This window comes from Cotesia glomerata, linkage group LG1, assembly GCF_020080835.1.
Source record: "Cotesia glomerata isolate CgM1 linkage group LG1, MPM_Cglom_v2.3, whole genome shotgun sequence".
NCBI classification, from domain to species: Eukaryota; Metazoa; Arthropoda; class Insecta; order Hymenoptera; family Braconidae; genus Cotesia; species Cotesia glomerata.
Window position 1 is genome coordinate 56,502 of NC_058158.1, and position 27,506 is coordinate 84,007.

General features: G+C 27.7%; 4 protein-coding genes across 6 annotated transcripts; 1 reads left to right on the forward strand and 3 right to left on the reverse strand.

The window, feature by feature from the left end:
- Window positions 1-1,296: 1,296 nt before the first annotated feature.
- On the reverse strand, window positions 1,297-5,871 carry LOC123265441 (probable serine/threonine-protein kinase DDB_G0282963). 2 transcript variants are annotated; one of them, XM_044729232.1, is made up of 12 exons: window positions 5,522-5,871; window positions 5,172-5,357; window positions 4,996-5,103; window positions 4,697-4,928; window positions 4,389-4,623; window positions 3,943-4,311; window positions 3,757-3,866; window positions 3,558-3,688; window positions 3,160-3,488; window positions 2,282-3,091; window positions 1,991-2,211; window positions 1,297-1,918 (listed from the first exon to the last, which is right to left on the reverse strand). In XM_044729232.1, the coding sequence occupies exons 2-12, from the start codon at window positions 5,338-5,340 to the stop codon at window positions 1,501-1,503; spliced, it is 3,132 nt and encodes a 1,043-aa protein (XP_044585167.1). In that variant the 5' UTR covers window positions 5,341-5,357; window positions 5,522-5,871; the 3' UTR covers window positions 1,297-1,500. The 2 variants fall into 2 exon arrangements, with proteins under 2 accessions (XP_044585167.1, XP_044585158.1); XM_044729223.1 differs by having other exon boundaries at window positions 5,172-5,363; window positions 5,522-5,870.
- A 1,101-nt stretch (window positions 5,872-6,972) lies between these two features.
- On the reverse strand, window positions 6,973-9,663 carry LOC123265486 (transmembrane 9 superfamily member 3). The gene is made up of 9 exons (XM_044729277.1): window positions 9,337-9,663; window positions 9,062-9,257; window positions 8,865-8,987; window positions 8,537-8,784; window positions 8,193-8,432; window positions 7,847-8,131; window positions 7,416-7,771; window positions 7,266-7,349; window positions 6,973-7,163 (listed from the first exon to the last, which is right to left on the reverse strand). The coding sequence occupies exons 1-9, from the start codon at window positions 9,430-9,432 to the stop codon at window positions 7,019-7,021; spliced, it is 1,773 nt and encodes a 590-aa protein (XP_044585212.1). The 5' UTR covers window positions 9,433-9,663; the 3' UTR covers window positions 6,973-7,018.
- An 852-nt stretch (window positions 9,664-10,515) lies between these two features.
- On the forward strand, window positions 10,516-13,093 carry LOC123265519 (nucleoplasmin-like protein). 2 transcript variants are annotated; one of them, XM_044729327.1, is made up of 6 exons: window positions 10,516-10,791; window positions 11,183-11,298; window positions 11,638-11,851; window positions 11,936-12,012; window positions 12,229-12,318; window positions 12,840-13,093. In XM_044729327.1, the coding sequence occupies exons 1-5, from the start codon at window positions 10,770-10,772 to the stop codon at window positions 12,313-12,315; spliced, it is 516 nt and encodes a 171-aa protein (XP_044585262.1). In that variant the 5' UTR covers window positions 10,516-10,769; the 3' UTR covers window positions 12,316-12,318; window positions 12,840-13,093. The 2 variants fall into 2 exon arrangements, with proteins under 2 accessions (XP_044585262.1, XP_044585256.1); XM_044729321.1 differs by lacking the exon at window positions 12,229-12,318 and having other exon boundaries at window positions 10,546-10,791.
- Window positions 13,094-21,460: 8,367 nt separating this feature from the next.
- On the reverse strand, window positions 21,461-26,419 carry LOC123265593 (uncharacterized membrane protein DDB_G0293934-like). The gene is made up of 4 exons (XM_044729384.1): window positions 23,959-26,419; window positions 21,918-22,114; window positions 21,574-21,848; window positions 21,461-21,528 (listed from the first exon to the last, which is right to left on the reverse strand). The coding sequence occupies exons 1-3, from the start codon at window positions 25,811-25,813 to the stop codon at window positions 21,594-21,596; spliced, it is 2,307 nt and encodes a 768-aa protein (XP_044585319.1). The 5' UTR covers window positions 25,814-26,419; the 3' UTR covers window positions 21,461-21,528; window positions 21,574-21,593.
- Between the last annotated feature and the right edge of the window lie 1,087 nt (window positions 26,420-27,506).

Below are 27,506 nucleotides of genomic sequence, written 5' to 3' on the forward strand. Positions count from 1 at the left end.
TATGGTATATTACTTATCCTAAGTTAAAACTATATATAATATTATATGCAAATGTATATGGAATAACTTTTGGCACACCGAGTTGACATAATTTTCAAAATCATATTCCATATTTTTTATATTAATTACCAATTTAAATTCATATATCTCAAAAGTAAATAATATTTAAAATTTTTTATTAAAATAAAATCAAAGTCTTGATACTATGATATAATTATAAATAATTTATAATAGCAATTTAATTTTGATGATTTGTAATAATTTTTGAAATTTATAATGACTTTATATAAAAATTGAAATACTTTACAAAGCTGAGTACACAAAATTGATAATCCTAAAAAGCATTTTTTTTTTTTTTTTTTACATTAATGCTATACTTTACATAATGCCCTAGATTATATTTTTTTTCTACATCTTTAAATGTCGTGGATTAAAAAATTAACGGGAAAAAAAAATTTTTTTGTCTATTTAAAAAATTCAGGGATACAAAAATTAATAATTATTTTTTTGATTATAATAATACTTAAAATAATTATAAATGTAATTATTGTTATTAGTACTTTTGATTCAATAATTAATAATGTAGTACTACGTTTTTTTTTTTTTTTTTTTTTTTTGTTCGATTATTTTAGAGCACACAATACATGCATATATACTTAATATGTATAAATATGTACATAAGTATTTTGCTTATTTTTTTATCTTTTAATAGTAATTAGTAATACTGGCGCAGGTCACAGATGTCTTTTTTTAATTTAGAATAGTAGGAAATAGCTTAGAAATTTTAACTTTTTGATTTTTTTTCTTTTTCGTTAGTTGTAATACACATATAATTGGTCTCAATATTTTGTTTTTATCAGAATACATAAATACCAATTATCATTATATTTTTTTTTTTTTTTTTATCAAAATATTACCGTTTATCAATTCACTTACACACAAATGTTATTTTTGATTTAAAATAAACATAGATGATGTATAACTATAAAATCTAGATTATAATAAAGAATCCCAAACGTATTGTGTTTATATTATTAGTAAGTACTTCAAAAATTAAAAATCTAGATAAAATTTATACAAAAAATTATTAATTGAATTTTAATTTGGCGTATAACATCAAATTAAAAGTAATTTTATATATATATATATATTAGATATTTAATATCATCAATAACGATGCGATGATATGCGAAACAAAAGTTTTTTTTTTTTTAACAACAATGAGTATTTATAGGTATATAATGGATTAATTGTTGAAATGATAGAGATGACTAAAAAAAAAAATCTACCATTCGATTATATATACATTGTTATAAATATTGTTTTTATCAGTAAAATTGAGCAAGTATTACTTTGTACAAAGTTGTTTTAATTTTAATTGATGTAGAGTGTATTATATAATATCTTAATACCGAAACACAATAAATGAAAAAAGATATTTATCGAAATGAAACTATTTTGGCATCGAATTATAAATATTATATTGCATAGTAATAATAATTAAAATTTACTAATTGCCTCATTGTTATCTTGGTCGTCATGATAATCGTCGTTATTATCATTATCATCTTGGTTATTGATATTGGTATTGTTATAATTAAAAGTGGTGGTATAATTAATGTCAGTAGGAGTGATCGTTGATCCGTAAATGCCATAAGTAGGACTTATAACAAGCCCACGTCTATTTCCTATTCCAGTTACTCCAGTTACTCCAGTAGAACCAGCAATAAAACGATTGCTATGATCCTTTTCATCAGATACTGAAGAATATCTAACTATATGGCTACCACTTGTTTTTCGGTCTTTTTTATTAGTCGTTAATACCGTAATTCTACAGTCTTCTGTACGTAATGGCATTGATGGATATGCTGGTTGTCGAGCAAGAGTAGTTAATGTTCTATCACCAGTTTCATTAAAACTAAAAAATTAACAATAAAAATATTAATAGTTAATAATTGATAATAGTAAATAAATAAAAAAATCAACATACCTGTGATGCCGTACAATTCCACGTTTTATTCGACAGTGCTCATTACCTGAACCATCAACAGAAGTACCATGAATTTTACAGGCTTCAACTCCCAAAGTAGACGTTGGTATTGGTGATAATGATATTGGTCCGCTGACACTTGATTCTCCGGCGGCACCACATTGTTTTTTATTGTCTAAAATATTGACTAATTCAACAGATGGTGTTGGCGAAAATGTGCTCTGTAATATTAAATAAATTTTAATTATCAAGTTAGTTATAAATTATAAAAGTTATAATATAATACTGTACTTGAGAAGGACGTCGCAAGGTAGTCATAGTCATTCCATCCATACCAACAAGTTTCACACCAACAACATTTTTCTTTACAATTCCAGTAGATATTAATGATAATGATGATACTGCTCCTCCGACACCACTACCAGATTCAACTTTACTATCTTTTAAATTATTTAGATTATGATTTAGATTTAACTCTAGAAAGCTTCGATCCCCCGAAATAACACCACTTGATTTATTTTCTTTATCTTTTGTTATTTTTATGCTTTCTAATTTTCCATATATCACAGTAGAAGAATTTAATGTTAAATTGTTGTATGATTGATTAGAAAAAGATGGTGTTGATGTAACACTAGTTGTATTATTATTACTATTATTACTGTGATTTAATAAATTAATATTATTTGGTGATCCATTGGTGGTTTTTAAATAACAAGAAACTGGAATTAAATTTCTTACAGCTAAAATTTGTTCCGAATCTAAATTATTATTATTGTTATTATTTCTTCCTGGTGTTTGAGTGGAATTTTTTAAAAAAGCACTACGATCAACCCGAGTGACAGGAGTGTTTTGAACACTCATACCGCGGCGAAGTGTATGTTCACCTTTAAAATTATTCAAGTTTATTGGGTCATTCGATTCTTTAAAAATTTTTTTAGATATTGACGATGAATCTTGATGGAGTTGTTGTTGGTTGTGATTTTTATTATACTGATGATGATGATGATGATGATGATGATGATAATTATTATTATCAACTAATGTCGCTGTTAATTCTTCTTGACTATCAGTTGAATCACATCCATCACGCAATGAATTTTCCTAAAATAAATTTATGTAATTATATATTTTTTGTTTTTATTATTTTGATGATATCCTGATTGTTATACCTGAGTTTCAATAGCTGAATCATCAAGAATTAGTGCAGCACCTGAGCTACTTTGAGCAACACTGGACTGTTTTTTTGATCCTTTTTTACCAGATAAAGAATAAATACCGAGAAAATCACAACATTTTGGGCAAAATGTCTTTTTGTGATTATTATCACCAGTATTATGTTGAGTAAATATACTTTTTGTAATAAAACTGACAAATAATTGAATTATAATTGAAGATATAACGGTTAGAGTGCGAAATGGAAATTTTTGATTTTGAGCTTGATAATTAAAAAAAGGATAATTAATCAATGGTGGCCAAAGGCCTAATTTTTTTTCTCCTCCTGTATAATAAAAATTTTTAATTATTATTATTTAACGATTTTTATATGAAATAAAATAATTTAACAAACCGGCGATTCTCATAATTATTGAAATTAAATAGCCTGCAAGGTATCCGTAAGTATCGATCAGTGATGGCCAATAAATAACAGAAAGTAGTTGAGGAAATAGTATTACGTAGGTAAAGTCCGAAGCCAAGTATCTTGTTTTAATAAATAATATTTTATAAATTATATATGTTTCATTAATATTATTATAGATTTTACTTACGATAAATAGTATACACTTGCATTGCCAATACTAAAAACAATTCCACCAGACATTAAAGTTATAAGAACAATAGTTATTCTTAAAATCCACAAAAGTTCATTGTCAGAAGCCTGTAAATAAAATAAAAAAAAAAATATATATATATATTACATATTAAATATTAAATATAAAGTGTGTTGTGTGTACCTTGGGTCTGATTGTTATTTTATATATATTTCTAACAAATATAAAACTACTGGCTAAAATACTGGAAGTAGAAGAAGAGATTACAGAAGCTGAAATAGCTCCCAAACTAATAAATCCAACCCATTGAGGTGTCAAATATTTCAAAATAATTGTTAAAATTGATCCATTATTTGTATCATCAGAATTAATAACTCTTAAACTAGTTTTATTAATATTATTATCATCAATTAAAGACCAATTTATTTCTCTTGCAGCAAGTCCTATTAATACTGATGGTAATGTTAACGCTAAACAAAGTACCATTGATATAATTGATACTATTTTAGCGTTAGATGTACTTTTTATACTCATTATTTGCTGAAAATAACTCTATAAAAAAAAAAAATAATTTATAAAAACTTGTATAATAATAATAATAATAATAATTAATTACTAATTATTGATACCTGACATGATAGTCCTCCAAATGTAAGCAACAATAAACGATCGATCCAATCAGCAAGGTCTTCTATAGCAACCTCGCCAAGCCAATCATTATTTTTAATAAAATTTTTTTCTAAAGATACCACAGCTGGATTTAATATCACATAAGGAGTTGCCATTCCCAATCCAATAATCAAAAAAATAACTTGAACAGCATCGGCAATACTAGTTTTATAAATTCCTCCAAGTATTGTAAAACTAAATAAAATATATAATTATAATAACATATAATAAATAATATTAACAAGTTATTATAGGTGATATGACTTACGTTATGACAATAATTAATCCTACAGAAATACTGATATTACTGTCAATTTTAAAAATAACAGTAATAGTACTTGCAAGTGCTTTAATTATAGCTGAACACCAGAAGACATCGCTAAACAATGTTGGTATAAAAAGTAAGCTACCCAATCGTGGGCCGTATTTTTGTTGAAAAGGATCAAGTATCGTTACAAATTTTTTATCATTTCTTATTGGTTTAATAAACAGTATTACGCCTGTATATAGATAGATAGATAAATTATTATTATTATTTAATAAAATGATTTTTTATTGAAAACTTACCAAAAAGAAGACTAAAACTGTAGCCAATGGGGACTTGACACCAAGTCAAATTTTTACTAAATATTGTTTCAACAGTACCATAGATAAAAACTCTTCCACTCCATGTCGCTAAAAAGAATTATACGTTTTATCATCAATATTTAATTAATATTTATATATTATTATATTTATCTTACCAACGAGTGTAGAAATTCCTAAAATTAATCCAATATTACGGTTTCCAAGTATCAAATAATCAAAAGATTTGCTGTTTAATTTTTTTCTTTTTGTAAAAACACTCCAAATACTGATTCCTAAAATCGTACTGTAAAAAATTACTATTCCTGCTGTTCCTGCGATGTACATATCGTCTAACTTAAACTCTGTAACTTTAATTATTTAACAATCACTAATATAATAATAATAATAATAATTTAAAAAAAAAATTAAATTTTTCTTCTTTTGTATCATATAATTTTTCTGTTAATTTTATTTTAATAGTTTAATTATTAATAATATTTTTACTATGAAATATAATTATATCTACCTAATTAATATCTGTTTATCTTTTGTTTAATATTAAACAATACTGTAGTAGATCAAGTACTATGAAAAATAATAGTACAAGCTAAAATAATTTGGATCGTCCAGCTGAATATCCATATCCAGCTTCCGATTTAAAGTATAAAGTATATAAGATTTAAGATATAAAGTATATAAATATAAGTTGAACACAGTTGTAACACTGGACCGCCCTCCTCAGTAGTACCAGTAGCATCAATAGTAGTAGAAGCTGGATGCTGGAGAAAGCATAAATAAAAGGGGGATGGCTGTAAAAGCGATCCACGTGCCGGGGGTTTCGCCCGGTTTATTGATCTGTTCGCGCAAGCTTGCTCTATCCTTTTTATTTCCTTTTTAAACTTTTCAACTTTTCATCATTTCAACTATTATCTATATATATATATATATAGTATAAACTTTATTCTCGTTGCTCTTGTTCATTATTCCAACATGTTCAATATATATCACAGATACTGAAATTATCTTCCTTAATTTATAACATCTAAACAAATTAGACTAATAAATATTAGGAAGCGGTATTTTAAATTATCTTCACCAATATAATTATTTCTGTATATAAATTATTTATATTTTATTAATTTACATAGCTTGTTATTATTAATTAATAGCTAATTTAATCGCAGTATTCGCAAATAACAAATTTTATTCGAAATGTCACGAAAGATTATCAATTCTTTTTTTGCTATTTATTATTAATAATAAATATAGATGAATTTAAATTAAAATTATTTATCATTTAATATAGTTGACCGAATTAAAAAAAAAAAAAAAAAATCTAATACTTTTTACTGGATTTTACACACATTTATCATACATTATATTTTAGATTATCATTATTTTTAAGTATACGGTAGCATAACTATATATATATAATTATTTATTTTAAATCTAACAATATAATTATCTTAGCATTTTATCATAAATTTACATATATATTATTGTATTATTCTACGATTTATTATTTATCATTACTATATTTTCTCCATTGGCTACGTGTTTAATTGTTTGTGGAACACAATATTCTTTAAGAAGACGTTGGAGTAAATGATAAATTTATATTGAGTTAATAAAAACATTGGTAGTTATTTTTCTTTACTTATTAAATCTAACTAATCACTTTACATATCATACTTGATTATTTTATTAAAAAATGTTAATAATCGAGGTTATTTTTTTTATTTTTTTGTTTAATTATGTTAAAGTTAAGTCTCGTTTTTCATTCATATACAAAAGTAAATGTTTTTTATGCAATTCCCGATTGAACAAATTTATGAAAATTAATTTTAACATAAAAATTATATTAGATGTAAGTATATAAATTAAACAAAGAACAATTTGTATATGTTTTGTTAATCATGATGATAATGATAATGCCGTATAGAAATTTTGTAATTGATTTTTTTTTTTTTTTTTTTTTTTTTTTTACCAATTAAAAGAAATGATTATTAAAATTAAATAAAATCTAATCTATTTTAACAGTAGAATAAATTTTACGAACAAATGCATTAGTACCAATATATCCAACTGTACCACACATGATACCAAGAGCTAAGCTGAAGAGCGCCATGTAACTGAAGTAGAATGCAGTTTGGAAAAGTCCGTACATTCTTTTTTTTTTTTTAAAAAAAAAAAAAATTAAAGTTGTTATTATTATTGAATGAATAATCTGATTAGTTATTATAATTTTAATAAAAATAACTGGTACTTACTTTGTTTTAAAGAAAAAGTAGTAAAATGAATAAATATAGACGTAACCAGCGGTGGAAGCAGCAGCTAGAAAGCTTGTCCATTGCCTAAAATAATTAAATATTATTAAAAAAAAAATTTTTTTAATAAATAATAATAACAATTGAACTTACCATCTGTAGTCTTCAGCATTTAATAAAAAGTAAGTGCATACGATTGTTACACAAACAGTTACAATCATTAAAATAACAAAAACCAATAACATAAATCCATAAACGTAGTATATTTTGTAGGCCCAAAATGAAGTAAAAATAAAGTACATTTCAATAAATATTGAACCAAAAGGAAGAATACCACCAAGTAAAATAATTATCAGAGGTTCCATAAACCATTTTTTTTCAGGAATTGGTCGGGGCACTGCATTAACTCTGCATGGTGCATCTGGTGTTCCACCAAGATTGCGCCCCAATATCGTTCCAACTAATGTTAATGGTAAAATAACAAATACGCATATACATGTTACTGCAACCTAAAATAACAATAATAATAACAGTAATTATTTTATTAAATTAATAAAAAAAATATATTAATTGTTATTAATTACCATTGAACCAAAGGGAATAGCACGGCTTGCGTGATAATAAATGGCGATAAAATTTATAAAAAATGCTGTACCACAAACCATAATTGGCAGCATAAATGCACTTAACAGCATTTGTTTTATCCATACCCTTCCACCCATACGCGCATAAAGTCCTCCACCAGCGTAACCATTAACTGGTGATGTTGCAGCGTACATAAATATTGCTGTTGAAAGCATTGATCCACGTTCAGTATAAAGCTCTCCAAGTATTGCAAATATTATAACACTCAGTACTACAACAGTCACCTGTAAATTTATTATAATGTTATTAATAATGATAATAACAATGACAACAATAATAACGCACCTGGTAACCAGCTCCAATTAATGCTGAAAATAAAATGGGATGACTAGCTGGTCGAAATACATCACCATGAACTTGTTTCCAACCATACTCATCACCTAAATCTCGTTCAATGTCATCTATTTCTTCGTCTTTACTGTATCTAGCGTAGTCTTTTCTCAGTGTACGCATCAATATCATTGAGACAAGTCCAACGAGAAAAATTACCATCATAAAACTATTGAAAATACTGAACCAATGGATCTGTAATTAAAAAAAAAAAAAAAAAAAAAAAAAAAAAAAATTACGTTAATAAAATTTTAGATATAATATTATAATAGTACTTTTGTATTGATAATAATATTTACTCTGTGTTGAAAGAACTTGGGTTCTAAATATTTATCAAATCTATCTTCAAACTTAACATTACTTTTCTTCCAATTAACTTCATAAGTAATCGTTATATGTGCATTTGGAGTTAATTTAACTTTAACGCTGTCAGTAGTTGAATTAACATCAACAATTTGTTTATCATTGTATCCAATGTCGAATTTTTTGTGAGTAAATAAATAGTATGATAAATGATCATTATTATCTTCAAATTCACCAACAACTCCTAATATAAATAGTAAAAAACAATAATTGAGTATTTATATACGTTGTATAAGTAGATAAAAATGATGATTAGATAATTACCCCATATTGGAAGATTATCTATGTACATTTGGTACCAATACTGATTTTTAATAGCATAAATGAATGCTTTCATATCATTTTCAGTTAAATCAATAGTGCAGACAGTTGTTTTTGGGACTGGAACTGTTTAAAATACAACAACATAGAATTAGTTTTATACAACTATTTAAAATACTAAAATAAATAATATACATTACCTTTGAATTCAATATCCAGACCACTAAATTTTAGTTCAATACCTTGTAGAGCTTCTGATAAAGTCTCATGATAATGATCAATTGCCTCTTTCTGACCATTGCAAAAAGGTAAAGAATCATAGGCATATGTTTCTTGTCTATTGTGATAAGGCCCAATGGTACTCATCCATAACACAACTTGTTCATTATCTTCATACTATATTTATTTAAAAATAACAACAACAACAACAACAATATTATTTATTAATAAATTATTATTAATTATTTGTACTTACAATATGATTATGTTCATCAGCAAATGTCAACTCAGTACACTGGTACAATAATATACCAAATAATAACCAAGATGATATTTTACGTATTAACTTCATTTTTAATTAACTTTATTATTAAGAATTCTTTTTTTCAATTGATAGTACTTGTTAAAAATAATTTATTATTTATTTTTTCAATTATATTTTTAAAAAAAAATATGAATTAAGATATTATAGCAATTTTTTAGGGGAGTATTCCCCAATAATAATTCATTAAATTGCATTAAAAAATTTATGTTAAATAAAGCCGACACGAGTACACTTGTTTATTACTATTATTATTATTATCCTCAATAAAATAATATAAAAAAATTGTGCATCAATATATTAATGCTTTTATTTTTTTTTCTTTAGAATAGCAATAATACTTTATTTAAAAATAATATGCAACTTTGTCTCACATATTTTTTTTTGATTTTTATTATTTTTCATGTAACACCAAGTATGTATATAATATTACATACATATTGGACACATACCAGTCAAATTTACGTATATAGTGGAAGTGAGATAAGGGTAGAGCGTAGTATAGAGTATAGAGAGTAAGCAACTAAAAAATAACAGCTATATCTATGTGCCGGTGCTGCTGCTGCTGCTTCGAAAACTTCGAAGCTTAGAGGAAAGAATATTATAAATATAAAATATTTATCGTCCCATAGAAACAAATTTTAATTGATTTAATTGATTTAATTGATTTAATTGATTTAATTGATAATCTGAGAGGCTGAGAGGAGACGAATAGATAAAAATATAAAATTTTTCAAGTTTTGATTCAAGTAAAAATATAAATATCTATATTTATAGAAAAATAGTTTATGATAATATTTTAATTAAAAAATTGTAAAAATTTTGAAAAGTCTTATGGCTGGATCGTTGGATCGTTGGTATGTACTTATGACCAATCTGGTCAACTGGTACAATTTGTTAATGAATCTGATTGGCCAGTGACAGTGACAGTGACACGTGCAATGTTAGCAATAGTTATGTTGGTAATTCTATTAATTGGTATAGTGTATTTAAATAGTATACTGTAGAGTGCGTAGATATTTGCGCGCGCGTCCTCGTACCTCTGTACCCTCTGTAGCGTCGGTTGTTAATTCTTTCTCTTTTGTATTACAATTTCCTTTGCCAATGCCAAGCTGTGTATAATAAACCCATATCACACTACCAAACTAGTTGTATATGTTGAATATATGTGTGTGTATATATGCAAGTCGACTAAGTGGACAAGTTTGTGTGAGTTTAGTTTCAACCGCTCGAACGTACATTCTCTTGCTCTTCAGGCTCTTGGCTCTTCAGTCGCTTCTACAGTCTTCACTGCTCTTTACTGTTCGGCTTTTGGAGCATCCCCTTACTTTTTCTACTGAAAATCCATTTATATTATTACAATCGTCATGGCAGAAGAATATCTTTACGGTAATTATTATTAAAAAATCCTATTACAATTAATATATTATTTTATTTTATATTTTTAATATTTACTTATATATTAATATTTATAAAAAATTTTCTCGATCAAATAAACAGGACGCCGGTTGATTTTCGGCCATTGTGATGTATCGGCTACTGCTACTATTATATATCTTTTAAAATTTTTAATCTTTATTATTTTTCCGAGTAATTTCATTAATTCATATAATTATTTATTATTTAAATGCTAATCATGATTATGATGGTTAAAAATATTTAAAACAATTATTTATTTTTTTTTGTTATATTTAACATTGTTTATTTTATGTTAGTTTAATTAATAAAATAAGCTTATTACAATAATTTATTAATTTTATAACTTTTATTATTTGTATAGGAATAACTCTTCAAGGAGCTAATGCCAGTGAAGTTTGGGATCCTGAGCATAAAAACGATGATGCAGATGGAGGTAACCAGCATTTTGGTGTTGACCAAAAACTTATCATCAAAATGGTAATTATTTTATTATAATTTTACAATTTTAACAATATATAAATATTGCATGTATAATATTAACGGCTGAGGAAGAAAAAATTAAAATTAAAAATATTTTAATTAAAATTAAATGATTAAAAATTGTGATGTTAGTATTAATTTTTTTTTTTTTTTTTTGCAAATACGACAATGTGGTGACGCCACGGTAAAGAGGTTATATAGTTTCATTTCATATTTTTTTTTTTTTTTTTTTTTTTTTTTCTCGACAAATTCTATTGGAGTAACTGTGATTTGCGCGGCAATTATTTTACTCGTATACTGATTAATTGAAAATGAAATTATTTATTTATTTTGAAGGCTTTATTGGGACCAGAAGCTAAACCCGGTGAACTTAATGTTCTTCAAGTCGAAGCAATGGGATTAAAAGGATTAATAAAAATACCAATTGCTTTATTGGAAAGAGGAAAAACCGAACAAATTATTTTGGATCTTAGTTTTCCTGATCCACCAGTTACTTTTTCATTAGTTAAAGGTAGTGGACCTCTTCACATAGTGGGACACAATTTGTTGGGTATGTATTTTTATTTTTCATCTAAATACAAATCTACATATTTTTTTTCTTCTATACTCTATTATTTATTATTTATGTATACAGGAACACACATGGAAGAATTTGACGACTTGGAGGAGGAAATGGACGAGGAAAACATGGAAGATGAGGATGAGGAAAAGGTAAGAGACGAATAATTAATTTTTATTATATAAATTAAAAATAAATAATAAGATTAAGTTGAAATTTGCCAACTTGTTGAAAACAATTATCTTATAAATGTTAAATTTCTATCAAGTATAATTAATTAAATCAACAAATTTGATAATAATGATAATAATAGAATAAAAAAGTAAATATTTAACGGGGTCTTATATAAAATAGAATAAAAATTTCAGGCATCACAAAAGAAACGAAAGCAAACCGCGGATGGTAAAAAAAATGGCACCAAACGCGCCAAGATGGATGAAGCAATAGACAAGTAAAAAGTTAAGTCAGGTGACAACGATAACACATACCATTAGAAAAAGTTTTACCATGTACAAACTTGCACTTAATAACACAGTGTTAATTACTTAAAAATTTTTACAATATTTTAAATACGATAATAATTATATCACTAATGGCCAATACGATATTATATTTTATTGTTAATATCGTATTATAACTTATCAAAAACGCGATTAAAGTCCATTATAATATTTATGTTTTTTTTCTATATTTTCAGTGTTAATTTTTTTTTTTTTTCATCAAATAAATTATTTTATTCGAAAATTTATTAATGTTTTGTTTATTTTTTTAAAAAATAATAATAATAACAATATTTATTTTAATTGTAATGATAGATTTGGCATTTTTCCATCTTGGCGTTAGTATAAAATAAAAAATCAAGCTATTGATATTTTTATTGAAAAAAAAAAAAAAATTAATAATCGATATTGATATGTAAAATTTATAAAATTATAAAATTGTAAATGATATACATACGTATTTTTAATGTGCAACACAGGATACAGAAGTTGAAGAAGACGAAGATGATGAGCCCAAGAAGAAGAATGCCAAAATGACAGCTGCAGCTAAAACTAAAAATCAAGCCAACAAAAACAAGAAAAAATAAATATTAATTTTCCAACATCATCTATTCATCCCTGTCTCCCGTAAAATAACATACATATTCATTATCACACACTCAACACATGATCACACAATTTTTTTAAGCTAATATATATTATTTTTCATTAAAATCCATTTAATTAATAATTACATTTATTGTTGTCATTTGCATTTACGCGCGCATTAACATTTTTATAATAATTATCATCATCATTACCTTTGTTATTTTTATTATTATTTTATAATAAATAACAAAACGTATCCACGTATTTCGTTATTAAATTGATTATCATGACGTGATAATTATAAATGTAATTAATGGTTTTAAATAAAAAATTTAAAAACTTTTTAAATCACTAAAAGTTTAATTTAAAAATTTTCTGCTTACATTAACAAGTTGGACAACTATGAATATCAATAATAAACTGTATGACTTTTAAAAATTCGTGGATACGATTGATACATGCGTATTATTAACTTGTTTCTTAAATTAAAAGCTTAAAAAAAAAAACATTATCCAACCCTTTGTCAATTAAAAGATAAATGATTTAATAATATTTCTTCATCATCATCAGTGAATTAAAATTTTATCATTTCTTTTTTCCGTTTATTTACTGTTAGATGAATGTATTGACAACTTGAAATAATAATTATATGTAAGTAAGAAATTTTTTACTGTTACGGATATTTTTCTTAATCTCAAAGTATGCCTAGTAAAATATATATATATTTTTTTTTCTGTTAAATATTTTCAACAATTTCCCGATATTTAATATTTAAAAGTAAAATAATCATTCCAATATTTTGTAATTTGTGATGATAAGGTATAACTAATTTATTTTATATAAGAATCTATGCATCACGTATCTTATTTCTTTTAATTATCATCATCATCATCATCATCATCTTTGATAATAATAAAACTATTATCGTAATAAATTTACATAAAATACTTTTGCGTAAAAAAAATATTTAACTTTTCAGTGTGATTAATTTTATTGAATGTGTATATTTTTGTTTTATTACACATAATTTTGTACATATATTCTTCAATAATAATAATAATAATTAATAACAATATTCGTGTGTTAATTTTTTTATAATTATGGTACACTTTTAAATTTATTTAAAGGATTTGTATAGTCATAAATAGCGATAAGTTGGTTTAACAGCTTGTTGCACTATTCACTATTTCTTATCTATATATATTTTTACTTTATTAAAATTAAGTTTATCAATGCTAAATAACACAAAGTTAATAGAAAAAAGATTTTAAATTTATATTAATTAATTGTAATGATGGTTGTTTTTATTAATATATTAAAAAATTGCGAGTACAATAACGCAAAAACTTAAATATTTATTTATTAGTTATTGTTAGATTTTATTTTTTGGATTAGATTCTCCATATAGTTATTCGTAAGTTAAATTTTTAAATTTTAATTAAATTAATATGGATAGAAACTGAAAAATGCCATAACTTTTTTTATTTTTTCCAACTTATTAATTTTTTTTAAAATAAATATTTTTTTAGATTCAGATAATCTGCACCTGAGCTGATAATTTTAAATTTAAAAGTTTTTTCAATTAATCCAACAAATGGCGCCATCTACCTGTGGAGACGATTTCTCGGATAAATAGGTTTTCTTATATTACCAGCATGTGTATAGAATGATTTAGAATGATTATCATCTTTTAGCGACAAATTGACAAATCGATTTTGTCGATTTACGGTAAGAAAAACTAGAAAAATTATAATTATTATATCGCTATTATCAACAATAATATTCTTTAATATAAATAAATCATTAGATCAATCGATTTTTACAAGTAAATTTAGAGCTGTTTAATCGTGATTTTATAGTAATCTTATATTGTTTCATTATTGCGAGTTATTTTTAATAGCATAATCATATAATTGTTGATAGTAATAATCATAGCAATTAATTAATTGATTAAAATTAATTTTATTTAAAAAAAAAAAAAAACAATTTATTCAGGAATATCTATTTTTTATCGAGTTATAATTCATTCAAGCCAATAAATATATATATTTTCAAATAATAACGAATATTTTATAGATTATTAAATCTCTTTTTTTGTGTAAAATAAATTTTTATAGTAATATATTAAGTTTTCGTTGTTTCAATATTTAAATTCATAAAAAATTATTTTGATGACCAATATTATATAGACAAAAAAAAACAATAAGTAATAGTTATTTATGTGTATCATACTGAACTGATTAAACTATATAAAAATAATATTGATAAATATATAATGTATTATATATATATATAAGCAACCTACGCAAATGGATTCATCTCATTTGTGGTGGTTTATTGCGCGTTTAAATCGTGCTTGGACCATTTCAGTTGAGTGCGCGTTAATTGGCCGATCCAATTAATTCCGACAAGTTCGCTTGGTGCGATTAGCTCCGCGCGCCCAAGTATGGTATACCCGCATAGCAATCCATGGTTATATACATATACATATATACTATATAATATATCCCTTGCTCGGTCTCCCGTTCTTATAGCTTTAAAATTTAAAATCAATGTGAAAACCTGTTTACCTGCTTATTCTGATTAATTATTTTTATTATAATAATATTCGTATATATATATATATTTTAATACATTTGTATTGTTGAATTATTTTCAATTTAATTATTATAATGCACTTGATAATATTTTTAGACATAAAATAATAATAATAATAAAAAAGTTAAAATTAAATAATCGCAATTTAGAGCTAATTGAGAGCGAAAGAGTTGTCTTTGAATTCCGGTAGCGGGTTCGCATTAGCGAGAAACGAAGGACAAGAAGAAGAAGAAGAAGAAGATAAGAATAAAGAATAAAGGATAAAAATAAGAATGAGATGAAGGCTGGAATAAAGAAAGGAAAGAAGGAGAGAGGAAGAAGGATCCATGGACATATCCACATGAGCACATATATGTTATAACCATGTGTCTCAAGTGGTCTTTTCTCTCTTCTCTCTTTTCGTTTTAAAGACACTCAGTCTACATATATATATATATAGAATATAGAGTCTAGAGTCCACACAGTAAACTGTCCACCGTAAGCAGAGAAGTGAGCCCAAGGTTGATTTATCGGCCAATTAGTCGAGTGTACCGGCTGCGCTTCTCCAGTACTACGTCGTCTCACCTTCCGCAGATGCGATATTCCCCCTTCCAATTCTTCTCCTTCTCCTTTTCCTTAGCCCGTTTGATCCCCCATTCGATTAACCAAACGAAAAAGGCACAGTTGAATAAGAAGCCCTGTTAATAAAAAAACCCCTACAAGAATAAAAGATGAGTGAGCGCGATTCAGTGTAAAAACATAATCAACAACAAAGAAAGAGGATCACCAACACGCATCATTAATAGACCCTCTTTTACTCTCATATTTTCTCTTTACTTGTCAGCAGCATCCTCACTAATCCTCACCACCACCACCACCACCACCACCACCACCACCACATTATTCTTATTATTTATACACATTATTGTATATCTTTTAAATTGGAAAAAAAAAGAATTATATTTGTATTATTTATGCAGAAATGTTTAAACTTTTTTTAAAATTTTATTTGGCATTAATATTTCGGTACAACCTTTGTTTTAGCCATACCATAGAAAAATAATTATTGTAGTTGATCAGTTGCCGTCAACAGAATTGGTTTAGCATGATCAAATTTCACTCGTCAAATGCCGCTTAACTGTTTAACTGGTTTAGCTTTTGTACATGGTGAAATCCTTAAATTAAGCGCAACTATATAGTATATACTTTTGTTGCTGTTATTATTAGCCGCGGCTGCTCTACCTAACAATTTTTCAAACCGTTCACGGTTTTGCCAGCTTAAACTTTATGATCAGCCCCAAATAATTGTAATTAGTTAATTACGTTTTTATCCAATCCATTCAAACAAATAATTATTATATACATTTAAATTGTCAATTTAATAATTTAAAAATTTATTTTTTTATTGTGTAGCAATAACAATGGATTATTTATTGTGGGGTGATAAAGTAAAATTAAAAGGTATATAGTTATATAATATGATATTTTCTCTCTACTCATAGATTTTCTATTCCCTTGAAAATAGCTCACACAATAGCTCATCTCGTTCGTCCTGGTGTTGTTGATACGAAAGCGTGTGCGGATGAAGAAAGGGAAGATGTCACCACGCGACGCTTCGACTTATCAACCGAAGCATATTTAATTTCCGTTTGACAGTAGTAACATTTACTCATGCTACCCCTTTATAATACATTCCAACATATACATATACACCCTTGGTAACAAAACTAATATAATACACTATATACTATATACGGTGCTTCTGATGTACTGGCTCTGGGTATAAGGATTCTTATCTACTATACTATTATATTCTCTTTTCCAATAAGTTCCATCTTTTTTTTTTAAATTTTCTTTTTTTCTTTTATGAATTATTAATTATAAATTATGTAAAGGCGTTTAAACGTCTACCGGATAATTCATATACATACGTAAAATCATACAATACTGGTATAATGAGTTAATAATTATTCAAACAAACTTTTTAATTCATATGTATCGTATAAAACTTTAATACAGTGCTTACATATAATAATTAGATAATAGACTAAAAGTTTACTCTGTAGCGGATAAAAAAGCTAGAAAGCTCGGTGATTGATAATGAGAAAAAAAAAAAAAAAAAAAAAAAAAAAAAAAAGGGAAATGGAAAAGGAAAAGGAAAAGGAAAAAATGATCTTTTGGATCTATTGAGTGAATAATAATGATATTAGAGTATATACTCTGGTATTGGTTGATATTTTCAACAGTTATGTAATTTCCTGGGTATTGTTACCACCCGGCCGGTACTCCTATCATTCACAGACGTTTACTCTTCCTCTACTCTCTGGTTGTTTTCTATATAGATATACAGTGTTATTTCTTCCCTCTTGATATTGAACATCCTAACAAGGTAACCCTCTTTGGATCTTTGAGTTGCGCATCACCCCGGCAACGGTATACGCGCGGTAGCAGACAACGGCGGTCTTCTGTATCCATGTCTCCCATCTCATCCGTTGCCAATAGCACCAACCAACCAACCCTCTATTACTATATACTCTATACCAATCTCCTCTTTTATACCCTCTCCTCTTTCATTGCTCTCGTTTTCATTCTCGGACTCATCGGATTCCTCTTCCAACAAAGAGACTCAATATTTATATTTATATGTGCGCGGATTCACAGTAACCGGTCTACGGTAATACGTAGTGTTGCATTATTGCTCCATTTGCGAATAATCCTCACCAACCAACCAACCAACCAACCAACCAACCAACCAATCGATTTATATACATATATAAAATATATTAATATTACATGGGTTTATATTATTACAGAGTGTACGGAAATTAATATTGCGAACCGATGATATAGTAATTAACTGCTGTTGGCTGTTGGACGGTCTATATATTGTCATCAGTTATTATTATATATATTATATACTGACAATACATGTCCATATATAGATGTACATCGTCTATTGTTTCTTTGGTTGTTTGGTTGCTATAGTGTGTTAAGGCTGAAATAAATAAATATGCAATGAATAAAAATAAAAAAACAAGATAAAAGAAAAGAAAAAGAAGAGAGTGGGTGTTGATAGTTTAATTAAACAATCAATGGCTCGTCGCATGTTTATTCGATAAATTGATTGGAGTAAACAATGACAAGTTGTCGACAAGATGAAATAGTTGTACATTGTATTTATTAATAAGGGTTTGTCAGCAGGAGATGATAATGTGCTCTCTATTATCTGTTTAAAATGATAATTTAATAATTTTTGATGAATCTATCCAACTCTCAATATTTAGGGGTGTTTTTTACAGTCATCTTATCTCATTCCCCTGAAAGTATTTCAGTAGGGGTTTTAAAAATAAAAAAACTAGCCGATATTTTTAAACCAGTCTAATATATATTGTTTTTAAAAATCCTTTATGATACATATAAAATATAAATATATATAAAAGATAAGATTCCGAATAAATTGATTTAATGGAGGGAACAATATAATGGATATAATGATAATGATTTTGATGAAATATATATAGATCTGAGTTTGCATGGAGTTGGAGTAAGACAGTGGCCTGAATAAAATCAGAAACAGAAATAACGCAGAAACGCAGAAACACAGAAACAAAAACCGGTTAAGGATCCAATTTACTTAACAACAACGCCCGGGAATTCAACACACAACACTTACGGTTGTTGGAATAATCTGACTACTCGCGCGATCACTATTAATATACTCCCTTAGTAGTTTATTCTGTAAATTAAAATAAACCTTGTGAGGATCGGAACGTCTGCATGGTATTTAGTAACTGTTTATTTTTGTAATTATCACCAAGATTATGTGTTGCTAGATTATAATTTATAATAAAAATATTAAGTATAATATGTTAATAACCAAGGGCTTCTGGTTACTGGTTATAGTGGTCAGTGGTTAGTGGTTTGTGTTCAGTAGCAAGTTGTCACTTGCCAACTACTAATTTCTACTTCATCAGAGAGATAACATTGGAATTTTTTTCACCGTTTTAACTTTACACATTATTTTATCGATATAATATATATATACTTAATACTACTATTATTATTATTATTGTATATTTAATTTTCTATAATATTATTATGAAATAATTATTCATTTAGAGGGTTGTTTTATTCGAAACTAAAAAAAAACTTAGCATTAGCAAATATATAAAAAAAAATATATATGTAGATTTGCTGTTAGTGTAATATAATTTTTTGTTTTTATTTAAATAATATTGATGGTATTTTGATGAGGGGGTATCTGGTTGTGATCAATACTGCTATTATATTAACCTGCCATCATCGAACAGAAAACAGAGCAGTGATTACTACTTGATGATGCCTTATGCCATAAGTTTTAAGTCTGAAGCTTCAAGTCTCAACCGGTATACGTACATATACGGATATAACGAGAGAATAATTTTTTACCTATTAAAATATCAGCTAATTACCCGTGTTCCGAGTTCCAACTTTAAGATGGCTTAACATTCTTTTCATCACATTTTTTTTAATTAACCCTGATACGCCAAGATCACTTTATGATGATGATGATGATTATTATTATTATTATATAATATATTTCTCACTGTGTACAGATGATATAGATATATATAGATTGGAGATTTTGGTTGTTGGTATTTGCCTTCTTCCTCGCTAATAATCAATTCATCTTTTCTCGCTTAAAACTCGCTGTTAATTATATTAAGTGTCCTCTGAGCATTATTAGGATCCAAGCAGTACTCTGCTTATACTGTTTATACTGTTTATACTGTTTATACTGTTTATACTGTTTATACTGCTTATACTGCTTATATTACTGTCAGCCTACTGGCTAGGAACGGGCCCGGCACTGGCACGACACTTAATTTACGACCAATTAATTTGGATAAACTTGATTGAGCCGATTTAAAGTCCACAAGAAAACTAAAAAATAATATCAACAATAAAAAAAAATAAATTCAATAAAATTTAGTTAGAAAAAATTCGAATATATATGTCATTTGCCATTTGACACTCGAAAATTTTTTTCAATAAACTAATATAATGCATTATCGATAAATAATGACTACTGAAATCATGTAATAAGAGTGTAATCTTCAATTTGTTAATTTTCTTTCTTTATTTATAAAAATAATATTTTAGTGATGGTAAATCTACTTGAATTAGATAATATATAATTTTTTTTTTTTTTTTATTTCATTGACTGTAGATATTGTTATATCTATCAGAGAGGCTGTACATATATCATCAGATCATCACTATTTAGATGAAAACTTAAATAATTAAAAATGATTAGTATAATATTATTAATAATAATAGCGCTGGTTAAATGAATATTTTAAATAAAACCCCTGTTACTTACATTGCTTACATTGCAATGTTAAATATCAGAATATATATATATAAAATAAATAACAAAAGACGCGGTTCTAATATACAAATGAAATTTATATTTATAGTAATGTTTTTTCGTTTATTCAATTTAATTTAATTTAATTAATAATGTGCTGTGTTTATAAAAAAGATCCTATAACAATCTACAGGTATATTAATCATGTACATTACGATATACCATAATACAAATTTAATTATTTAATCATGTTTATAAAGATGCATGATTAACAAAAAATAATAATAATTGAAAAAAAAATTTTTTAGTTTTTTATATTATTTAAATTTTAATAGCACGTGTGTACTTATTTGTGACAACTATTATTGTATTTTATTTTTTTTTTTCGTTTATATTAAATTGAATTAAATTTATGTATAAGTAGAATAGAGGTAGAAAGATGCGTGTTGATTTCACGCAAAATTTTAATAATATATTTTAATATTGTATTTACACTATATACAAAATTTTAATAATAATAATAATACACGGTTTATAAATGAAAAATGAATAATCAGTAAATGATAATGAACGATGGTGGTGGTGGTGATGATGATGATGATGATGATGATGGGTATGAATTAATATTGATAAATGATAGGCGAAGAATAATAATAATAATTACTATTATTATTATTATTATTATTATTATTATTATTATTATTATTATGATTATTATTCAAGGTCGATGTCCAGGCGGAGTCATGAACATGGCAGCTGTTGCCGCGGCTGCGTGGCTGTGTCTGGCCATTGCTGCTGCGATAAAGGGTGGTACACCACCGGGAGTGCCGGGTGGACCGACTCCAGCTGAGAACATCAGACCCGTGCTAAAACTTGGATGTAATAATGGTCTTGCGGATAATCTCAGCTTTTCTATTTCCGCCTCTTGCAGTCGTTTCGCTTTAGCCCGCCGATTTTGAAACCATATTTTTACCTTAAATAATTAATATAAACGATAACAGAACAATACATAATAATAATTATTATTATTATTATATATTACCTGTGTTTCAGTTAAATGGAGTGATGATGAAAATTCAGCTCTCTCGGCAATTGTCAGATACTGCTTTTCTCTAAACTTTTTTTCAAGAGATAAAAGTTGTTGGGTGGTAAACGGAGTTCTTGGCTTTCGATTTGGTTTGTGTTTCCTCAAGGTACATCTTACCGGTCCCGGTCCAGGTCCTGGTAATCTCAGATCTCCTTAAATTAAACAAAAAAAAAAAAAAACAAAATATACAACTAACAGGATGATAATGATAAATAATAATAACAACAACAATAACAATTATATACATTTATAAATATATATATATATATATATATATAGAAGAAAAGGAGAAACCGGACTGGCGTGGACAGTAGTTGTAATACGGGTATTCCTGAATCGGTAACAATTATTACAAAGTAGAGACCGCCAATTAACGTCTGCCCGATGGGTGAAAAGAAGTAAGGCGCGATGTCGGCCTATCTGTCACACCGCGACATCGTTAAATCTCAACATTCAACCATTTAACCATTCAGCCTGTATACTTTTTTATTTTTATTTATTATTTATTTAATATATTGGTGTATATATTAATTGATTTATTGATATGGTGTGGATTATAACTATTAATGGTTTAAAGTTGCCATGGACATCAAGTATAGAGTACTGAGTATACAGAGTATGAATCCATTGAGAGCGTGGCACAACTGCCTAGTCGGTGCAGCAGGATCACCAAGCGACGAGTGTTTTTCCCTTGCGCTAATTAATTCCCGTTAATTACCGGGCAAGAGAAACGTCGTGGGTACACGAGCACGATCGAGTTGCGAGATTCATCCGGGATACAAATTACACGAGGTTGTGTCTTGCATAACCGATTCTTTCTCTTTCTTTATTTCTTTACCTACACAACCACATAAACACCCATAATATAGCATACATGCACAAACAAACAAACAAACATTACTTTATGTGACATTACTTTTTTTTTTTTTTTTTTTTTTTTAATTTCTCTTTATTATATAGATAGCAATTGAAGGAATACCTGTTTTAGATTTATTTTACTCTTGTATACATGATTAAATTCTCGAATCTCGAATATTTGACATTTCTAATAGGTGTTACTGCACGATTATCATTATACACTGCTAATTGTATTTTCACACGCGCTATTAATATTTTATTAATCATGTTTATAATAATTAAAATTATATTATTGAGTAATTTTAATTTATGTATAATTTTGGGATATCAGCAAGATAATGGATAAAGTATACTAATAAAATTATTGAGTAGTTTTATTTAGTTTATACTAAATAAGTTAGTGTCAAGTGTTTTATATTTAATACGAGATTTCTTTCTAGGAATTGTTTATAACGTGCAGATAGTTTTTTGTTTTTTTTTTTTTTTTTTTTTTTTTTTTAAAGTTTCTATAGCTTAAATGATAGACGGACGTGGCATGAGTACTATATATATCTCAATCGTATTCTTAATTTAATTATATTACCATATCGAAAAAGATAATTGTGATAATTATTTACAACGAAAAATTAAAAAGAATTTATGATTGTGGATATATCCCGATAAAGGATAATTACTTTGATATATAGAATAGTTAGAGTATATGTATATGTATATAAATTACAAGTGACTGATGAGCGAAACGGATCCATTTACTTGTGCTGTCTGTCAATTGTCATCATCAGAGTTAACCGAGTAATGCTACTGTTGAATCGTTAGTGTGTGTATGTGTGTATGTGTGTATGTGTGTATAGACTAACTGCTTTCTGATCGATTCGCATCATCACACGCGCGTGGAAGCTCCTATAAATGTCAACGTCAACGATAACGAGCATTCCACAAATAATCCCCATGTAATCTCATTGCGGATTGCGGATTGCGGTTGTGATCTGTATCCATCTTTCTCTCTCTCTCTCTGTCTTGTATACGATATTCCGAACTTTTATTGTTGCTATTGCTATTGCTGTTGTTGTTATATATATATATATATATATATGAATGTGTATATAGATATTGAATGGTAATCCGGGGCGGTTCTCACCGTTTGGACTAGTGGGTCCACCTTGGGGCGTGTACAGATGTCCATGCGGATTATGAGGATGTGGAGGTGGGGGTAGCCACGCGAAACTGGCGAGGGAATGCGGAAATCCCGCGGGTGACCATCCGGATGCTGTTGGTGGAGTTCCCAAGTAAGATCCTGTTGCCGCGGCTGCTGCTGCCGCAGCTGCTGCTACAGCACTTGTAATACCAGATTGTCTTTGAACGCCAGGATGAATTGGTTGTGGCACCACTGGTGTTGATTTTTCTTTTTTTATAATACGCTTATTATTATCCCCCTCATCATCCCCCTCTTCCTCCTCCTCGTCATCTTCCTCATCGTGTAGCTCAATTTCTTTATCATTGTCATTATCATTATCATTATCCAGCTCATTTTCATTATTGTGATTATAATTATTGTGATTTATTAAATGATCATGATCTAACATATCATCAGGATCATCTGAATCCATAACATTGAGATCCTCAGATCTTGATCCTGGACTGGGGCACTGATGAGTCTCCATCAGTCTGTCATTTATCGAATTGTTTATCACCAAATCATTCTCACCAGAATTATCTTCTTTTTCTTCTCTATCTTCAACCAATGATTGTGGTGCTTCCGAGTCACTTTTCTCTGATATATCTGCTTCTAAACGAACTCCCAAACTCGGAGAGTCTCTTCTTTTTCTTCTTTTTGTTCTTCTTCTTCTTTCATCATCTTTATCATCTTCCTCCTGATCTTCTCCTTCCCTATCGTTATCATCGTCCTCACTAAATTCTTTATTATGATTATGATTGTTACAATCAACACTAATGTGTGATTGCTTTTCAGTTTCATAATTATTAAAATTATCATTTCCAATGGATAATCGTTCGTCTGTAGCTGCAGTTGTCATTCGAATAATAGCAGAAACAGAAGTATTAATAGCAGCAGCAGCACTATCACCACTGCTAGTGGTACCGACGGGAGATGAACAACAATCTTGGTTTACTACTACTGTATCTCTGCACTTTGATGATGAAAAATCTTTAACAATATTATTTGATCTAGATGTTACAACAGCCAAATCTGATCCACAAGAATTATTAACATTATTATGGTAATGATTATTGTCACTGCTACTTCTACTATTGTTATTATTATTATTATTATTATTATTATTATTAGTAGTAGTATTTTGTTGGTGGTGATGATGATGATGTTGTTGTTGTTGTTGTTGTTGATGATGATGATGGTGATGAAAAGTAGAAAATCCAGAAATATTATTGTGTTGGGTTAAAGGACTCAAACGAGCGAGTAATTGACGGCTTTGTAAACTTCTTTGACGTTCCTGTTCTATAATAAGTAAATCCCTATATCTTCGAGCCTCGTCCTGATTATGGAGCAGTAATTGTTGATTAGTGAAATTTTTATCAGATACTTCGATAGAAGATAAATTATTATCATTATCATCACTGTTACAAACATTTTTTCTGTTAACAGATGATTTTTTAGTACCACTCAACAACGCGTCAACACTAAAATTTATTTTACCACTGCGAGGTTTTGGATTAGACACAGTAGCAGAAGTAGCTCCACTTGCCATTTCACTGTTTTCTGAAATACTTACACCAATAATGCCACAACTTACACCATCAACTATTGCACCATCAACAATTGAACCAGAACAACCATAGACTGATGTTACTGATGTTACTGATTCAACACATCCACTTGCACTGGCACATCCGAGACCACTGCCAAGAGCATCATCACAACAATCATCATTATTATCACCATTATTATCACTTGTATTACTAATATTTACGGTAGTATCATCCTGATAGACATTTGTTTCGGGTTTATTAACACTCATACCACAGGTTAATTTTCTTTTTTTTTTTTTATCAACTTTTAATTTTATTATTATTATTATTAACCTCTATCTGGTGGCATTCGTGAAAAATTTATTACAACTAGTAGTGTATGAAGGAGTAGTTTATCGTTATTTGTTATTATTATTAAACACTGTTAAAATATATAGATAATACATGGTAAATACAATATGTAAAGGTGTATTGTTGATTAAATTAGTATAATGTGATGGATAAATCGATATAATATAATTATAATTATGTATGTATATTTGTATAATTAGCGATAAATGTATTACTGTTGTGGCCGGTTCAGTCGCGTAAACGGCACTGATTATGAGTTGGTAGTCACCAGTAGCGAAAACCCCGCGACCTCGACGTGGTGTACCGCCCCCGCGAAACCTGGTGGACCAGTTCCAGTACCAACACCGTTGTGCTCAACCAATGCTGTGCTTCTTGTGCTTATGGTGCTTCTGGTGGTTGGGACAGCCGTTTTATCCGTGGGCGTAACCCTCACTTGCTTTTCTGCCAATCGAATTTGTTGCCCGCGAATTAAACACCACCCTATTTCACCCTCCATTTTCATTTTCATTCTCATTCTCATTCTCATTCATTTATATATATATCTATATAATATAATAAAATATATATAATATGCATCACCATCACTATTATACTACTCTAGTGAGCGACACGATGATATACACACTGTGTATAATAGTATATTTTAGAAGAAAATCGACATAAGAACGACAGGACCATTGGGAACGATTGCTATTAAAACAATAAATACTATTAATATTATGTACAGATGTATATTTGGTACATACCGACGTAATGATTATCCTAATTGGTTATTTTATGTACGTTAACTGAAAATAAATTTCATATCAATCATGCTTGGATTTATTTATCACAAGATTTTAAAATATTGAAAATAAAAAAAAAAAAAAATAATCGAGGTGTGATAAATATTATGTAGATAATAGCTAGAGTCTATTAAGTGTCCTGAATCAACCCTGGTAGTTAGTGAATCGTTGATAATCGTTGACAATCCAGTTTAGATACAAAATGGCTGTCATTTGGGAAGGATTAATGGCCCAAAATGGTATTATACATTATATTATATAGGGTCAGATGTATAGGGCAGATGCGTTGAAAAAGATCTTTAAATTCGAAAATAAATGACTCAAGTTGGTGATGCTCCCTTTGACACATTATTTGCCCCACTCATTTAGTTTCACGTTAATATCTATTAGAAGACAGTATATCTATCCTATTATATTCCTATTTAATAAATATATACAATATATAATATGAAATCAGTGTGTGGATTCGGATAATAGTTAATAGGGGAATAAAAAGAATAAAAAAGGGGATGTTCCTACTACTGTATTATACCTCGTCCACCATCATGCTTTTTACTATTATTTTTTTTATTCTCATATTTCTTGACTGTTTGCATGGGATAAATCTGATGGAATTGTGGACAGCATTGACACAGACTCTTTACTGTCAAAAAATTAAATATATTTAAGAGGGAGAAAAATCTTTGGAGCTCAACTAAACCGTGTAAGGTTATATTATACCAATATACACCATATTTTTTTATTATTATTATTATATCAACTGAGTATGCGCAAACCGTTTATAATATAATAATATTAAGTCATTGTCGAGCGTTTAGTTCAGCGT

Excerpts from the sequence above, each read along its gene's own strand:
- LOC123265519 (XM_044729321.1), top strand. The coding sequence starts at position 10,770 with ATGGCAGAAGAATATCTTTACG. Across the intron at positions 10,792-11,182 it reads GGCAGAAGAATATCTTTACG|GAATAACTCTTCAAGGAGCT; the intron begins GTAATTATTATT and ends TTATTTGTATAG. Across the intron at positions 11,852-11,935 it reads AGTGGGACACAATTTGTTGG|GAACACACATGGAAGAATTT; the intron begins GTATGTATTTTT and ends TTATGTATACAG.
- LOC123265441 (XM_044729232.1), bottom strand. The coding sequence starts at position 5,340 with ATGTACATCGCAGGAACAGCAGGAATAGTAATTTTTTACAGTACGATT. Across the intron at positions 4,312-4,388 it reads TTGGAGGACTATCATGTCAG|AGTTATTTTCAGCAAATAAT; the intron begins GTATCAATAATT and ends TTTTTTTTATAG. Across the intron at positions 3,867-3,942 it reads AAATAACAATCAGACCCAAG|GCTTCTGACAATGAACTTTT; the intron begins GTACACACAACA and ends TTTTATTTACAG.
- LOC123265593 (XM_044729384.1), bottom strand. The coding sequence starts at position 25,813 with ATGAGTGTTAATAAACCCGAAACAAATGTCTATCAGGATGATACTACC. Across the intron at positions 22,115-23,958 it reads TGGACCCACTAGTCCAAACG|GAGATCTGAGATTACCAGGA; the intron begins GTGAGAACCGCC and ends GTTTAATTTAAG. Across the intron at positions 21,849-21,917 it reads TCCATTTAACTGAAACACAG|GTAAAAATATGGTTTCAAAA; the intron begins GTAATATATAAT and ends TAATTATTTAAG.
- LOC123265486 (XM_044729277.1), bottom strand. The coding sequence starts at position 9,432 with ATGAAGTTAATACGTAAAATATCATCTTGGTTATTATTTGGTATATTA. Across the intron at positions 8,988-9,061 it reads TCTGGATATTGAATTCAAAG|TTCCAGTCCCAAAAACAACT; the intron begins GTAATGTATATT and ends TATTTTAAACAG. Across the intron at positions 7,350-7,415 it reads AATGCTGAAGACTACAGATG|GCAATGGACAAGCTTTCTAG; the intron begins GTAAGTTCAATT and ends TAATTATTTTAG.